The sequence below is a fragment of the Hippopotamus amphibius genome, chromosome 5 (genome assembly GCF_030028045.1).
Source record: "Hippopotamus amphibius kiboko isolate mHipAmp2 chromosome 5, mHipAmp2.hap2, whole genome shotgun sequence".
NCBI classification, from domain to species: Eukaryota; Metazoa; Chordata; class Mammalia; order Artiodactyla; family Hippopotamidae; genus Hippopotamus; species Hippopotamus amphibius.
This window is the reverse complement of record NC_080190.1, coordinates 55343162-55361287: the sequence shown is the minus strand read 5'-3', so window position 1 is coordinate 55361287 and position 18126 is coordinate 55343162. Positions and strand designations below refer to the sequence as shown.

The 18126-nt window shown below is 38.5% G+C and overlaps 1 protein-coding gene across 3 annotated transcripts in view; it reads left to right on the top strand.

The window, feature by feature from the left end:
• Positions 1-18126, top strand: part of NRG3 (neuregulin 3) — a 1075402-nt gene that overhangs the window by 820032 nt on the left and 237244 nt on the right. For all 3 annotated transcript variants that reach the window (XM_057735391.1, XM_057735392.1, XM_057735388.1), the window contains exon 3: positions 4010-4083. In XM_057735391.1, coding sequence (XP_057591374.1) covers positions 4010-4083 — 74 coding nt within the window. The remainder of the gene's footprint in view (positions 1-4009; positions 4084-18126) is intronic.

Genomic DNA, 18126 nt, shown 5'->3' with positions numbered 1-18126 from the left:
CATATGGTACCTTTTTTTTAGTTTTACAAGGTACCTCCATACCGCTCTCCATAGTGGCTATATCCATTTATATTCCCACCAATGGTGCAAGAGCATTCCCTTTTCTCCACACCCTCTCCAGCATTTACTGTTTGTAGATTTTCTGATGATGCCCATTCTCACCAGTGTGAGGTGATACCTCATTGTAGTTTTGATTTGCATTTCCCTAATAATTAGTGCTGTTGAACAGCTTTTCATGTGCCTCTTGGCCATCCGTTTGTCTTCTTTGGAGAAATGCCTATTTAGGTCTTCTGCCCATTTTTTGATTGGATTGTTTGTTTTTTTTTTTGCTATTGAGCTACATGAACTGTTTATATATTTTGGAGATTAGTCCTTTGTCTGTTGATTCATTTGCAAATATTTTCTCCCATTCTGAGGGTTGTCTTTTTGTCTTACTTATAGTTTCCTTTGCTGTGCAGAAGTTTGATATTTCATGAGGTCCCACTTATTTATTTTTGTTTTTATTTACATTACTCTAGGGGGTAGATCAAAAAAAGATCTTGCTTTTATTTACGTCGAAGAGTGTTCTTCCTCTCTTTTCCTCTAGGAGTTTTATAGTGTTTGACCTTACATTTAGGTCTTTAATCCATGTTGAGTTTATTTTTGTGTATGGTGTTAGGGAGTGTTCTAATTTCATTCTTTTACATGTAGCTGTCCAGTTTTCCCAGCACCACTTATTGAAGAGGCTGCTTTTTCTCCTTGTATATCCTTACCTCCTTTGTCATAGATTAGTTGACCATAGTTTGTCTCTGGGCTTTCTATCCTGTTCCATTGATCTATATTTCTGTTTTTGTGCCAGCACTATACTGTTTTGATCACTGTAGCCTTGTAATATAGTTTGAAGTCAGGAAACCTGATTCCACCAACTCCGTCTTTCCTTCTCAAGATTGCTTTGGCTATTTGGGATCTTTTGCGTTTCCATACAAATCATAAAATTTCTTGTTCTAGTTCTGTTTCTCAGAATTTAAGACTAATTTTTTTTTTCAAAATAAAATTCATAGCTCTTGCAGACTGAGTTTACTTTGTGGTTGTTCCACTGTTGATAATGCTTCTCCCATTTTCTTTACACAAGTGTTTATCAACCGTGGCTGTATTTCCTATTCTAAGTTGCTCTTTGGCCATCTAGTTGTAGAACCAAAACTACCTGTAAAACCACCAGCAACATTGGTATTTTTAATAAAATTGCTATGACCCAAGGCTTCTCAGGGATAAATAAATTCAGAGAACAGGCAGTGGATAAATTCAGTGGAGCTTTGAAGCAATACAGAGTAGAAAAATAATAAAGAGTATTAACCTGGTTAAGGCAAGCTTTGTGTTTTTTTTTAAATGTGTATTTACCATTAAAGATTACACATGTACTTTTAAAATTTTACTAATTCTGTCATGCTTTATTAAGATGAACAAACAGAAAGAACCTTATATGAATTTCTCTTGTTGTTACACCTGTATCTCTCAGAAAGCAAAAGTCTTAAAAGTAAACAGTCTCATAATCCCCCCACAGCTAACAAAAACCAAAACAAACATGCAATGATATTTCTCAAAAAATGTGCTGTTTATCACACTGTCAGAAGGTCTGCCAAACTCAATCTATATAATAGAAGTGCATCTTAAGACATTTTTTCCTTTGCTGTATGTCTAATGGTATCATAAATTCAGTCCACCTCATTGGCTTTACCTGCTGGCCACATTTTGTCTTCACATTTGGGTGGATATGAACTTATCAAGGTGATGTGTATAATTTTTAAGTGAACATTTTAATTTGTCATTCTTAAAAACCAGCACCAATTAGCAGGGACTTGGCCACCTTAACAAAGGAGCAGGGCTTGCTGCATATCCAGTCACACAGCCCTTGGCGGATTTCCTAGCTTGAGCCGGGCTGCTCCAACATCATCACACTTTATTATCTACAGCACACAGGTATGAAGGCAGGATGAAGCCACACACTGTGCAATTTTCCTGATACCCCATGAGGCCTCAACGCTTCAGAGTTGGGCTCAAAGTCATGGAAAATCAGTTGACAACTAGAAAAATTTCAAACATCTTTCCTTATTTTCTTTAGCACACACAAACGGAATAATGCATTTTAAGTGAAGAAGACCCCATGAAAAGCAAAAGAAAACAAAAGCACTTCCCCTTAAAAGCAGCTATCTCCCTAGGATACCATTTTCATATTAAATGAAGATACAAAGAGTGAAGTGTGCTTAAAATCTCCCACATATGTTGGAAATAAAAACCTCAGAAGTGAATGAATGCTATAGCACACACCCAGCACCTAACTCAGCATTACGGGAAAATGAAAACTAAAACACTGTGGTTCAGGTAATTCTGAATAAAGGCAAAGTAACAACATTAGGGCAGCTTTCAGAAAACAGGAATTTATTTTTTCATCACAAATGTGCTTCAGTCTGAAGTATTTTCTGACTTTGTAGCATTATCAAACCAGTGATATGCCTACTTTATTTCAAGTGCAATACATGAATTTTTTAAAAGGTTATGAAAATATGTGTCTGCTTAAACAAATTCTCTCAATAGCCTGTTGGGTATTTGGGGTGTCCATATGTCAGTAGTCTTTGTTCTTAGCCTATAGGGAAGATTGCCAAATGCACTCCAGTGTGCCAGGCTTAAACAAAGGTGCTAAAGAGAGCCTGCCCCATTACCTGTATTCCAGTTTGGCTCACAATGAAAGGTAGAACAATTACCTAGGTGCTTTCACTGTGACGGCTCCAGTTGCAATAGACCTTATCTAATAGTTTATTACACTGAGAAAACAAAGCATATTCTAAAGAAAGAATCCACGGCTCTCATCTCTGACAGAATGATCTCTTTGAATTCTTTTGTCGATTTCATAGATTTCTAACAACCAGAGAAATTTTTTTTTTAAATCTGATTTTTATGCCAGCAGCACAATTTCCTCCTCAGTAAGTAGGACAGATTCATCCCACAAGCAACAATGGATGCTTCCCTGCTTAACTTGAGCATGACAGATTAAGCTTCAAGCAGATACACTAATGCCACCTCCACGTTTACAGAGACTGTTCAGAGAGGCAGGCCTGTGGGGCCTCAGCTGTATTTGTTCCTTGAACTGCCAGCTGATGAACCAAAGCTGTGCAAGGCGGCCACGCAGCCCTGATTGAGCGAGCTGTGTGAAAACCGCGGACTGGCGGGGCTGAGGCGACATGCCTCATTGCAGGGGCTTTCAGGCGAATTCCCCGCTTCCAAATTGTATCCACCTTAGGAAAGTTGCCTTGTGCACTGCCTTGCAGAAAGTAGGCACTTTGCACCTGTTTGCTGAATATAAAAGAGAAAAATGAGGAGAGGAAAAATGGGAGGTTAGAGAGAATTCACAGAGACCTTGTACATAGAGACAGATGCCTTTCAGATCTTGCCAGATCTGAAATAAATGCTGTTATTTCTGGCCCAGCAGTTAGGCGGCACTGACTGGAAGAATCACTAAGGTAAAAAAAAAAAAAAAAAAAGTAAAATTAGCAAATGAATGAACTAGTAAAACACTAGGAAAATAAACAGTAGCCCAAATCTACTGATAATATTTGATCAATTATGTTACAAAATGATTTTTTATTAGAAAAATTACACTTGCAATATGATGCTTTCTGAAAGGGCATTTGCAGTCTTGCAGAGACCAGTGTGTTGCATAAAGAAAACTGCAGAATTATAATATGAGGGTAACCATTATTCATACTGCTAGGAGGGGCATCTTAAATTGCTACTCAGTTTGCTCATTAGATATTACCTTTAAAACTATAAAAGCAAAGTGGTGGTGTTTTTTTGCACAGACATAAATAAGACTCTAAAATTCACCTGTCAATGATAGGAAAAGACTGAACCAAGCAATACAAAAAGCATGAATGTACTGTTCACACAGTGATGTAATCGGTGGCTGTTTTGCTCGCTGAAATCTCGAACCTTTCACAACCACATGCGTATGTTTGTCGTTTATCCCTTTTCTCAGGTGCAAAGAAGGCTACCAAGGAGTCCGTTGTGATCAATTTCTGCCGAAAACTGATTCCATCTTATCGGATCCAAGTAGGTCAAGCGTTTTTCTTCTGTCTCTAACACCATATAAAACTCTGAGCCACAGTTGCTAACTCGCTGGCGCTGTATCTCAGTTTTGCTTTCTCCGAACGCTGCCAAGGGTGGGAGTTGGGGACAGACATTCACGTTCACAGTTTGCTATTTCTGTCGAGGTGTAGGTCTTCTCCAGGGATGGGCCCTGGTTTTGAGATTCAGCTCCACCACTCCCTCCACTGGGAACTGCGGCAAATCCTACACCTTTCGCTTTCAGTCTCCCCCACTACCACTCCATTATGAAAGCAAGGATATAGAAATACAAAAGACCTTATTATTTATCCAAAAGAATGTCATGGGAAATATAGTGTCATATTGCTTCTTACCCTCTGGTTGGTAATTTGTGAAAATATTAAACCTATTAACCTTTACCTTTCTGAAGTAAGGAAATATAGATGTAAAATTATATAAGAGGTTTTCAAACCAACCGTCAAAACCCCATTTTTAGCAACAGTATTCAAGTATTAGTGATTACTGAACCAATGACAAAATCATTTTATTTCCATTCATGAAAGAAGACAATTTGCCACTACGAAACATTGCCACTCATTAGTTTCTGTCTCTATATGGAGTAAAAAGTAATATTCTATACGAACATGCTCAATTATGGTCAAATTTGAAATTTTTACTTTATCTGTAAATAAGCTGCTCTTTCAATGACTGCTACAATTGAATCACCACTAAGGAAAGGGTACTTTTATTGAATCAGCAGTTTAGTTCAGTGAAGATAATGATAGACATTTCCAAATCGTAAAGGCAGTGTTTTGGTTTTCTGAATACCAAACATGCGTAGCATAAACTTTAGCAAAATATCATGCACTGACAACAGCCAGAGGTCAACCGATCTGTGAGTGTGCACGTCGCTGCATAATGAACACATTTAGCCACCCTTCAACACCTTTTCAAAATGCATATTTTCATTTCCCCCTTGAATTTTTAGGTACGTTTCCTCTTGTAAATGTAATCTTTTTAAAAAAAGGAAATTTTGTTGAATTCCATTTGCTTCTTTTTTATCTTGGAAAGGCAAGCTGCCAGGGTACAGCATTAACTGCTATTTTCTTGGCGAATTTAGCTCTCCTGGAGAAAAGTGGTGGTTGCCTAAAAGCCAGCAACCAAGCTAGCCATGGTTGATCTGAGTTCTCTGAAATGGGAGGCTCTGGTCTCTAGGAATTTCCCAGATAGGGGGCAGTTACTGGAGTGTGTTGTATTTTTTCTGTCTTGTGATTTTGGCCACTTGCTAAGCTGATGTCTAAAAGGTATGGTTGTGTCTAGAGACATATTATTTGGAATACTAGAGAGCTTACAAAGAAGAATGGGTTTGCTGATTTCTTTCTTTATTTCTCTTTTTATTCACTTTAATGTAGTTAATTTCCCTCTTTGTTTTTTTCCCCCTTTCCCTTTCCCTCCCTTTTATTGTCCCCTTTCCTCTCTTCTCTTTATTATTTTCTTACATCCCTTTATGCTTCCTCCCTCCCTCTCCCTCCCTCCCTCCCTCCTTTCCTTCCTTCCTTCCTTGTTCTTTTCATATATAGCTGTGGAATATATACAGGATACTGGGGCGCGACTTGCATATGGTGCAAAATGGGTAAAATAATATTTCTTTACACGGTCTAAGCAAACCTTTGCCATTCAATTGAATATGATAGCCCATCACTGCAAAACTTGAGAATGAGGACTCTATAAGGACTGTGCACTCCTCACAAAAAAAAAAAAAAAAAAAAAGATCCCATGATCAGAGTCACCAATCCTGAAAACCTTGGTTTCACATACACAAAAATATTTAGTGCAGCAATATTTATAATGGTGAAAAAATAGACACATTCTAAAAACAGCAAGATTATGTTTAAGTAGAATATCATATGACACATTGATCATGTTTTAGTAAATTATTAAAATAAGAGCTGTATGAAATTGTCCTATTAAGTGAAACAGTACGATAGAAAATTATTTTCATGCAACATTGCAATAAGAACTTCCTTTGGTCCAAAGGTGGAAAAAAACACACTAAAATGCTAAAAGGGAACTTTAAGTATTGGGGTTATAGAAGCATATGAATTTTTTTCCTTGTTGTCCTGTTTTCTATAAAATGACACATCATTATGTGAATCAGAATGCCAGAATGCCTGTGTTGGGCTGCACTACACAGGCCTGCAAGCCCAGTGCTTGCCCAGCTTCTAGACCAAAGAAAGAGCCCAGAGTCAGCAACAGAGACAGCAGTGGTTTAACGGATGGGGGAGCTTACACGTCTGAAGCAAGGTCCTAGAGTGACACCCCACCGTGTGTGGCAGATGGGGGGCAGGACATGGTGAGAGGCTTTGCTGGAGGTGGTGGGGGTTACCAATGATAGGGGGAATGGACTTCACGTGGGCTCCTTGGTTACCAGGGAAACCAGCAGAGGAGCAGCCTGCCCCTCACCGCCCCTTCGATAAGCTATCAGAGTGGAGATGTTCTGATCTAAAGCGAGAGCAGTCATTAGCTTGGGGCTTGGGGCAAGTATATAAGAATGTCAGTCGTGTGAGTAGGGTATAGGTGAAGCAGGCGCTGGTCGAGCAGGGGACGTACAGAGAACAGCCATCTTGAGTGTCCTGACCATACACCTTGAAACTGAAAAAATGAAACAAAACATTGAGAAAGCTACGCATGAGTCCCTGAAACACAGTTTAAATGGGAAAAGCATTTATCTCCTGTTCATCCATGTACGCATCCATTTACTTATGCAATCATTAATTCATTCCCCCAATATTTTCTGAGCACCCACCGAGGGCCATCTATAATCAGATACTGTGAGTACAAAAGTGTACAAATAGGATTTAGGCTCTGAGGCCCCCAAGGCTAGTGAGGGAGAAAAACATGTAGACACATGAGCATGGGCGTGATTCTGATGGAAACATTTATTCCTTTGTAACCTTGGCAGATTTATTAAGCCCCTGAACCTCAGGCTTTTCACCTGAATAATGCCAATAATAATACCTATAGGCATCTACCACCATGACTGGCAAGACGTCAGTTCCAGGTGAACATCAGCCCACTCCCTTGTTCATCATCGTAATAGTACTAATCTGTGTTTAGAGTTTTCGTCTGTCAGGCACTGGGCCAAAGGGCTTTACTTGGATAACCTCATTAAACCCTCACAATCATAGCACAGCAGAGTTACTGGCAATTGACCACATTTTGTAGATGAAGAAATTAGGCCTTGGAGATATTAAACTTGCTCAAGGTCACACAGCTAGTTAATGCTGGAGTCTAACTTCCAATCTAAATGACTTTAGGACCTGAGCTCCCTACTGCAGGGCTCTTTCCTTCCTTTCCTAGGTCTCTCCTTCCTCTAGTTATTTTCAATATGACATTTATCACTCTAAATTTTGTTGACTGAAACTCAATGACCTGCAGCAAACATTATTCTAAGGAACAATATTTGCACAATTTTCATATCTTAATGCAGCAACTTGAGCTTCCATAGAGATTTAAATCCCTAATGAAATTTCCTTGTCAGAATTCTTGCTGAAGGATCGTTTAATTTGCTGCTTATGATATCTTGGAATGACTCTGCTCTGGAAATAAGCATCCCTCTAATACCCTTCCTTTGCTTTTCCTCCTCCCTTTTCTTCTCTTTCTCCCTTCTTCTTTTCTTCTGTGTCCATTTTCTAAATGCATGACAATCCCAAGGAACAGGGGGTAGAAGTCTCTGCTGTTTTGTTCTCCTTCAGGCAACGCAGAGTTGATCAGAAATGTGCACCTTTGTCAATTAATTTATAATAATAATAATATCTCAAATTACATGCATTTAAGGAAACAAAGATAGGATGTCACTGTGAGAAACTCAATGGCTGACAGGACCAGTGTTCTCACTGTGGCCCCAGGCTGGATCCTCAGACCGGTTATTCCAAAAACTCACAAAGAACCTGTAGTCAGCTCTACTCAGGAAGACTTATATACACAAAGGAATCAAACTTACACAATGGCTTGATGTCAGTTTGTGAAAAGATACGGCCCATTGTCAGGTTACTCAAAACCTTGTATGGGCTAAGTGTACAGAAGCCACATTCCAATCACAAGGATGAATAAGAGGGGTTCAGAAGGAAGAGAGTGGGAGGAACAGACTTTGGTCAAGATCAAGGGGACATGACCTTCTGTGAAGGAGCCAGGACCAGCTAATCTAGAATTTCTGAAGAGCTTAGATCTGTACCCTGCCTCCTGTTGCTGCCGACACATGGGTAGCCACTGTCAACTTCCAGGAAGCACCATCATCTTCTTGATGATTTCTGATGTGATCACTTTAGAACCAATCCATTTTCCTCACAAACACAGGATCGACCTGTAGACTCCTGTTTTCTCTTCCTTATCTCTGGTACCCACCCAAGTCAGGTACCATCTCTAGCCTTGAAGCAGAGCTAGATGGAACTGAAGAACCATGAGCTGGCCAAGATTTCAGGCAGATATTGTCCTGGGTCTCCCCACTTTAGTGCCCATGCCAACCTGAGTTATCAGCAAGATCCTAATCTCATCACTGGCCAACGGAAGCCTGAGAGCCACCCCAGAGAATGGGTTAAGAGCAACATCAAAGAATGGTTCATTGTGGAGAAGACACCCATCTACAGTGAGGGTCCTTTTCCTCACACACAGCCAGTGGCAGCCATTTCCAGTCCTCACTGTGCCTTCCCTTCTACATCAGCATCTAATACCCAGTATCCCCAGGGCTGGAGGGTGGTGATAAGTCTGTAAGCCTCGAGTTTGGCATGGGGCTTATACAGCTTATACTCTCAGAGTCATCTGCTCTTCCCCATGGGGAGATGGAGGCTAACTTCTTGCTATAGTCTATATAAACCATTAAAAGAAAATTTTCTGCAGTTTACTGATCTAGTAGACTTTTACTCAGCAATTCATGAATCAGGCAGCATCCAATCCAGCAGATAGAAAGGAGCTCTGAAGAGCTGTATAAGATGAGAGATTCTTAAAGACCAAAGCAAGCAAGAACAAGGAAGTTAAACTGGGCGTTTGCTTATTGGTTAAAGCAAGGTTACACTACTTATATGGAGCAAAAGAAAGGCAGGTAACTTGTGTTGAGCAGGCGAGCCCTGGTTGGTTAACCTAAGGCTTTCTTTTCTGGGATAGTCAAGCATAGAAACTTAGTTAAGTCTCGGTTTGCTGATATGAGACTTAGCATGAGCGACTCTATCTTGATTTTAACCAGGTTACTTTAACAGTACTGTCTTACATTCATACTTTAGTTTCTTTGGATCTTAGAGACCAGGCCGTGCTCTCAGAGTGCCCACTAAGATGCCAGGAGCCTGTCAGGATATGGTTCAGAGGAAGGCTAGCAAAAAATATGTTAGGAGTTTTTAGACTTTCTATCACTCCAAACTGGGCTTGTGTACCCCAACTCATCAGGAATAATCACTTTGCAAATCCAAAAAGTAAATTTGCCATGACATGTGGTTCTAGCCATAGAGAGCACCAGGCAGTGAACCCGTTCACAGAACCCACTTCAGAATGGTTTACATCATTAACTAACTCATCAGCATGATTGGTCTCCTTCCTTGTGTACCAGGAAGATGATTGAGTCGTCACTTACCCAGCTTTCAAACCAGTCAGCCCAGGGCAGAATGGTGCTCCTTTGCCATGTGTGGCATAGTGAGGGAGAGGGAAACTTGGGGGAGTCTCCAAGAACCAGTGTTGAGCCTGGGAGCCCAGGCAGGAGTTGGCTAAGCACATGCAGAAGGTTTCCTTGAAGAGTATCAATGGGAAGTTTCCTGAAGAGACTCATGTTCTGCCCTCTTGCTTTTTCTGATTTCATGTATGTGGAAAAGTGTGCAGTGTGACCACTACTAGATGGAAGGATGTAAGGAAAGATGCTCTGAATTAGGAGTTAAAAGATCTTGATTCGAATCCTGTGACCACTTGCTCTTAGCAGTATGGCCTTGGGTGAATCACAGTGTAATTGAGCCTTAGTTTCTTTATCTGTAGAAGAATCCTGCAGGCACCCTGGTTAGAAGAAGAAAACAACCCTCAGTACAGAGCAGGCTGTCCCTGTAAGCCATTCAAAAGTGGGGTCAGGGACTTCCTAGGTGGCACAATGGTTAAGAATCCGCCTGCCAATGCAGGGGACATGAGTTCGATCCCTGCCCCAGGAAGATACCACATGCCACGGAGCAACTAAGCCTGTGCACCATGACTATTGAGCCTGCGCTCTGGAACCCATGAGCCACAACTATTGAGCCCATGTGACACAACTACTGAAGCCCATGCACCTAGAGCCCATGCTCCACAGCAAGAGAGGCCACCACAATGAGGAGCCTGTGCACCACACTGAAGAGTAGCCCCTGCTCGCCACTAGAGAAAGCCCGTGTGCAGCAACAAAGACTCAACACAACCAATAAAATTAATTAATTAATTAATTAATTTTTAAAAAGTGGGGTCAAATACACAGCTGAAATAATCTATCTTTTTTATTCATTCACTCACTTTTACTGTAAGTAATTAAGCACATATAAAATACATCATGCTGTGGATACAAACAATAATAATTATGGATCCTACCATCAATAAACTTATAGTCTAGAAAACTGCATTTATTTAAATTGAATTATAGCCTCCAAAGAATGTGCTGTCTACAAGACATAAAAATGTTTTTTTCATCCACTCATTCATTCAAAGTCTTACTAATAGGTTGACAGGGGACAAGTTGCTTAACGTTGATGGGTTCTGGTTTTCTTCTTTATAAAATAAAATATTAATTGTCTCTAATGCAGATAACTATTGTTAGGATTAAATAAAATAATCCATTCAGAGTAGTTTGCGCTTGACACATGGTGAAAGCTTGGTAAATGTTATCTAGTATTATCATTATTATTTATCTTAACTGTTATTATTGCCTCTATAACTACATGGTGTTGCTGCATGAGACATATTATCTGACCTCAAATATCTTCAGTTGCACAGAGGCAAGAAAAAATTGTACAAACAAGTACAAATAACACACATAAAAGACAAGACAGTTTAAGGAACTATCATCAAAATGGGGGACAATAAAAATTCACATAAAGTGGAAGGAAAGGTCTGGGTTGCTCACGAAAGGCTTATCTAGGCAGGAGCATTGTAGTGAGTTTTTCACATTGGGGGGGCGGGGTGTGGCTGTGTACTGTTGCACAGATTGCACAATGCCCAACTTTACAAGTATCATTCATACTAAAGTGTGAAGTTTCTCTATGGAGATGGGCTGCATGGTCCTGGGTAGGAAATTTCCATTAATAAGTTAAATGGAGAAACAGAAGATTCTTGAGGGGACAAAGCATAAACTAATAACCACTTGCTCTTGGTCCATTAATCCTTACTGATGAGAGGGATGTCTTCCAGACTGAAATCTACTCAGAATATTTAAGTCCCCTGCATTACTCTGCCCTCCAGTAGCTGTAAAAACATTGTTAGTAGAATGTATTAATATGTAAAATTTGCAACTTTATTACCCTTTTTCTGGCCTTGAAAGAAGAGTAACAGAATTATCAGATTTTGATCACACCTCTTTGAATCTTACAATCAATTCTATCAAATCTAAGGTGTTTTAATATTCAGTTGCTAAAATCTTCAAGTCTACCCATTTAAATTGTATCGAACACCTAACTCTTACCAATTAAACATGCAAATGCACACCATTTCTAGAACACTAGGAAGATGAACATGTTTACAAGAAAGAAAAAATTTCTTTTGATCACATCACTCAGAAATAACCACTAATAATCATTTTAGGTCATAGCATTCCAACTGTTTTATAATTTTTATGTGGAATACATAGTTAAAAAATTTGGAAAATATGCATGTTTACATTTAATATATGCTCTTTAAAAAATAATTTGAAGGCCATACATTGCAAGATGTGGTAAGATTACACATAATTTTTCTCGTCAACATTTTTCTCTATTTTCCTAATTTTCTGCAATACATATTTATTAACAATAATTATTAGAAGAATGATAACAATAACAAACTCTTTTTGATGCATCTACATACCAGGCATTGATCTGAGCATTTTTCAGATAATCCTCGATGGCCCATTGAAGTATATGCAATAAAAACCCCCATTATAATGGTGAGGAAACTGAGACAATGGTAAGTAAAATTGTTTGGTCAAGGATACACTTTAAGTAAGTGGTAGGGCTGGAATTTGAACCCCATGAGTTGTGCAGTCTAACTATGAAAAATGAAAAGACAGTCTCAAAAGTTGACAGTAGCTCTTTCCCATGGAATCATAATCTTTAGGATTCACCCTACTGGTCCCCTTCTTTTAAGCATCATTATTTTTCTGTGTGACTTTTCAGACTCTGCTGTATTGGAATTTGAGGTGTCTGCTGAGAGATTGTGTATGGGTCCGTGTACACAACTGTGGGCCAGGATGAAGGAGGGAGAACACCCTATGCTTTTATCTAGTTTTCTTTTACCAATTGCCACTTCAGTCCCTGGCAGAACAGGGGGGTCACCAGCAGGCGGGTGAGGGAGTCCTACCACGGTGTAAGTGAACGTGTCCTGTGGTGATATTCTGTGTTCTTTTTGGTTGTTGTTGTTTTTGGCTTGTTTGTTTAATTTTTATTGAAGTATAGTTGACTTACAATGTTGTGTTGGTTTCAGGTGTACAGCAAAGTGAATCAGTTATATATATATATAATATCCATTCTTTTTCAGATTCTTTTCCCATACAGATTATTACAGAATATTGAGTAGAGTTCCCTGTGCTATAGAGTAGGTCCTTATTAGTTATTTATTTTATATTTAGTAGTGTGTATATGTTAATCCCAATCTCCTAATTTATCACTTCCCTCCACATTTCCCCTTTGATAACCATAAGTTAGATTTTGAGACCTGTAAATCTGTTTTGTAAATAAGTTCATTTGAATCACTTTATTAGATTCTACATATAGGTGATATCATGTGACATTTGTCTCTCTCTGACTTCACTTAATATGATAATCTCTAGGTCCATCCATGTTGCTACAAATGGCATTATTTCATTCTCTTTTTTATGGCTGAGTAATATTCCATTGTATATATGTGCCACATCTTCTTTATCCATTCCTCTGTTAAAGGACATTTAGGTGGCTTCCATGTCTTAGCTATTGTAAATAGTGCTGCAGTGAACATTGGGATGCAGGTATCTTTTCGAATTATGATTTTCTCCAGATATATGACCAGAAGTGGGATTTCTGGATCATATGGTAGTTCTATATTTAGTTTTTTAAGGAACTTACATAGTATTCTCCATCATGGTTGTACCAATTTACATTCCCACCAATAGAGGAAGAGGGTTCCTTTTTCTCCACACCCTCTCCAGCATTTATCATTTGCAGATTTTTGGATGATGGCCATTCTGACCAGTGTGAAGTGATACCTCATTGTAGTTTTGATTTGCATTTCTCTAATAATTAATGATGTTGAACATCTTCTCGTGTACTTTTTGGCCATCTGTATGTCTTCTTTGGAGAAATGTCTATTTAGATCTTCTGGCTATTTTTTGATTGAGCTTTTTTTTTTTTGATATTGAGCTGCATGAGCTGTTTGTGTATTCTGGAGATTAATCCTTTATCAGTCACATCATTTGCTAATACTTTCTCCCATTCTGTGGATTGTCTTTTCATGTTATTTATGGTTTCTTTTGTTGTGCAGAAGCTTTTAAGTTAAATTAGGTCCCATTTGTTTATTTTTGGTTTTATTTTCATTACTCTAAGAGGTGGATCAAGAAAGATGTTGCTGCAATTTATGTCAGAGTGTTCTGCTTATGTTTTCCTCTAAGGGCTTTATAATATCCGTCCTTATGTTTAGGTCTTTAAGCCTGTTGTGAGGCCTCCACTCTGCCTACACCTGCTTCTCTGAGCAGGAAATCCTAACAGTGCTCTTGTTTGCCGCCTACAGGGCCCCTGCACCTGTGGTTAGTGTAAGCCAGAAGTTGAGTAGCGCATGGGCAGCCTGCTCTGGGAGGCTTCGGCTCAGAATGGGTGCTCTGGTTCTAATTCTCCGCTGCCCTTTCCCCACCCTCTCTGCTTTGAGGGATCTTAATAGGGTTCTTAATATTCATGCAAGCTGTTGGTAGCCTGAATAGGTTTAGCCTTCAATACAGTGTAATTTTATATACACAATATTTTGCAGTTTATTTCTATATTTGTCATATTTGGCTAATTACTTATGCATGAGGATGGCATCCCCCACCACAGATTTATACATTGATGGAGCTTTCTTCCATTATCCATAATGTATTGCCATTTTCACTGAAAATCTATACAGGGATAACCTTTAGTGAGGTTTCCAATGGCCTTTTTGTTTGGAAGTTGCCAAGTGTTAACACTTTGAGTGAGTATAAGGAAGAACTGAAAGAAAAATGGTGGCAAGTTTTGCCAAGAGTATCTGAAGATTAAAAGCAAAGAAATGATAACCACAAGACTAAATAGGCCTTTACCCAAGGGTGTACACGGCACTTGAGATTACCTTGCTCTTAGCTCATACTCTGTTTTGGATAAATTTAAATCACATCTCATAACATTACATGCAACACTAGAGAGTTAGCACTACCGTCTACAAAATACAGAAAAAAAAATATTGATTTCCACCTATGTTAATAAGACTTTCCTAAATGCATCTATTTATTTACATCTTGTGCACAGAAGCTGTTTTACAGTTTTGGAGATAAGTAGCAGAATTAGTTGTTTCTTCGGAAGGTGTTTTATATAATGCTGATGCTGGGAGACGACCAACATAGTCCTGTATAAGCTGCATGCCACCTCCCCCATCCTCCTTCCCTTGAGAGAGCTATTTTGAGAGAGCATGATAGAGCAATTTCACTCTTGTGTAACTGACATGAAATGGAATGATTTGAGCTATTACCATCTTCATTTCTAATTTGGTACTACCATCACTCTTTCATTTTTTATCTAGTTTTACAAAATTGGATACACAAATTGTAAATAGCGTCTCATAATGCGGATTGTAAAGGTGAGACAGAAAAGCATAAAAATCGACCACATTGTTGTCAATAATCAGAGACACATGCTTATGGGTTTTCTCTTAATACTAAGGTCATAGTTTTAATTCCAGCAGAGATGCTTTCGTGGAATGAGGACATGCTATGTGGCAGACATTGTCTGTGCCTCTATCTCTACTTCGTCATTTATTATCCACACCTTACTTGTGGTCATTCTACAGTTAAGGAAACTAAGATTCAGAGAATTTAATTAATCCATCAAAATCACTCAGTTTCTAAGAATTTAAATTTGAATCTGCTGATTATACTGTTTAGCTTTCCAAGTACTTTCTCTTGGGGACCAATAAAGTGTTTGTGTTTATATATATTTTTTTAATTTTATTTATTTATTATTTTTTGGAGGGTACACCAAGTTCAATCAACTGTTTTTATACACACATCCCCATATTCCCTCCCTTCCTTGACTCCCCCCTCCTCGAGTCCCCCCCACCCTCCCTGCCCCAGTCCTCTAAGGCATCTTCCATCCTCGAGTTGGACTCCCTTTGTTATACAACAACTTCCCACTGACTATCTATTTTACAGTTGGTAGTATATATATGTCTGTGCTACTCTCTCGCTTCGTCTCAGCATCCCCTTCACCCCCCATCCCCTCCCAAACCTCGAATTCTCCAGTCCATTCTCTGTATCTGCTTCCTTGTTCTTGTCACTGAGTTCATCAGTACCATTTTTAGATTCTGTATATGCGAGTTAGCATACAATATTTGTCTTTCTCTTTCTGACTTACTTCACTCTGTATGACAGACTCTAGGTCTATCCACCTCATTACATATAGCTCCATCTCATCCCTTTTTATAGCTGAGTAATATTCCATTGTATATATATGCCACATCTTTATCCATTCATTTGTTGATGGGCATTTCGGTTGCTTCCATGTCCTGGCTATTGTAAATAGTGCTGCAATGAACATTATGGTACAAGTTTCTTTTGGGATTATGGTTTTCTTTGGGTATATGCCCAGTAGTGAGATTACTGGATCATATGATAGTTCTATTTGTAGTTTTTTCAGGAACCTCCAAATTGTTTTCCATAGTGGCTGTACCAACTTACATTCCCACCAACAGTGCAAGAGAGTTCCCTTTTCTCCACACCCTCTCCAACATTTGTGGTTTCCAGATTTTGTGATGATGGCCATTCTGGTCGGTGTGAGGTGATACCTCATTGTGGCTTTGACTTGCATTTCTCTGATGATTAGTGATGTCCAAATGGATTAAAGACCTACATGTAAGGCCAGACACTATAAAACTCCTAGAGGAAAACATAGGCAGAACACTCTATGACATCCATCAAAGCAAGATCCTTTTGGACCCACCTCCTAGAATCATGGAAATAAAATCAAGAATAAACAAATGGGACCTCATGAAACTTAAAAGCTTTTGCACAGCGAAAGAAACCATAAACAAGACTAAAAGGCAACCCTCAGAATGGGAAAAAATAATTGCCTATGAAACAAGGGACAAAGGATTAACCTCCAAAATATACAAGCAGTTCATGAAGCTTAATACCAAAAAAACAAATAACCCAATCCACAAATGGGCAGAAGACCTAAATAGACATTTCTCCAAAGAAGACATACAGATGGCCAACAAACACATGAAAAGATTGTGTTTATATTTTTAAGCCAAGGAACTGACATTTCAAGGACAAAGTAACACAAAGAAGGTGGTTTTAGGATATTTGTTGTAATAGAGCCATTTATTTATTTATTTATTTATTTATTTAACTATCTAGATAGATCTATCTATCCATCCTTTGATTGTCTGCTTGATGGATTTTTCTTGAAGAGTTAAGGGCAAGGTAATCTCCATTATGGCTAGTGGTATGATTAAAAATTCAGTTTAAAATAGGTGAAAAGACAGGTGCATAATTAGTACAGTTTGGGATAGAATGTTCTATTAAGCTATGCAGTACAAGGTGCATAGTCTAGTTCCTGACACACAACAAACACTTGATAAAATTGTGAGAAGTTAAAAATAATTTTCGATGATTCGTTTTATGTGAGAATAAACTTTTGAGAACAGGCACGGGATCTTCTAAATTTCTGTCTCTCTTAACTTTTCAGTCTCTCCCTATGAATAGATGTTAACTGTACAATTATACTGGTTGGTACCTCCATTGTCTCCATTTTCTTTGGGATCTTGAAACCTTCAGTCCTTTTAAGAAAGTTCAGTGGGAAAATTAATGTGGAATTGATCTGGCAGATAAACACTTGATTCCCATTGTGTTTTTTTTTTTTTTTAATTATTTTATTTTATTTTTTTGGGGGGTACACCAGGTTCAATCAACTGTTTTTATACACATATCCCCATATTCCCTCCCTTCCTTGACGCCCCCCCCTCGATTCCCCCCCACCCTCCCTGCCCCAGTCCTCTAAGGCATCTTCCATCCTCGAGTTGGACTCCCTTTGTTATATTTGGGTTTTAAACCATGAAGAGATTATCACATTTTCAGTTTTTCCTGATGTCTTGTCTTCACAGCAATGTTCTGTGATTATACCTGTAGGAAATTTCCAAATATTGGGCATAGCCCACATCAGTGGTCCAGGAATACTTTCCAGACTCAATAGGAGTGTTTCGTGGTTAATATGTAAATACTGCCCCTAATTAAGAATGAACAATTGGAATTTAAAACTCAAACATTTCTATAATATAAGATGATTCAAATATAAAAAACATTTATTAAGGACCTATTCTAGTTCATATAAGAAACTTTGCCAGGTACATTCACATATGTTGTATAGGTTGTCATTTAACTCTGACAAGTACAAGATAAAATAGTTATTACTATCTGCATTTATTTATGAACAATACAAACAAGACTAAGTAGGTAATATCTAGAGGAAGAAAACTATGGAGATTTAATGTGGAAATAAGACAGACTGAGAGATATAGCATGATCCAATGTAAAACATATTTTAAAAAAGGCTATTGTTTCTTGAATATATTTCACTATAGTTTCAAATAAAATCCTTAGACTACTTCTTA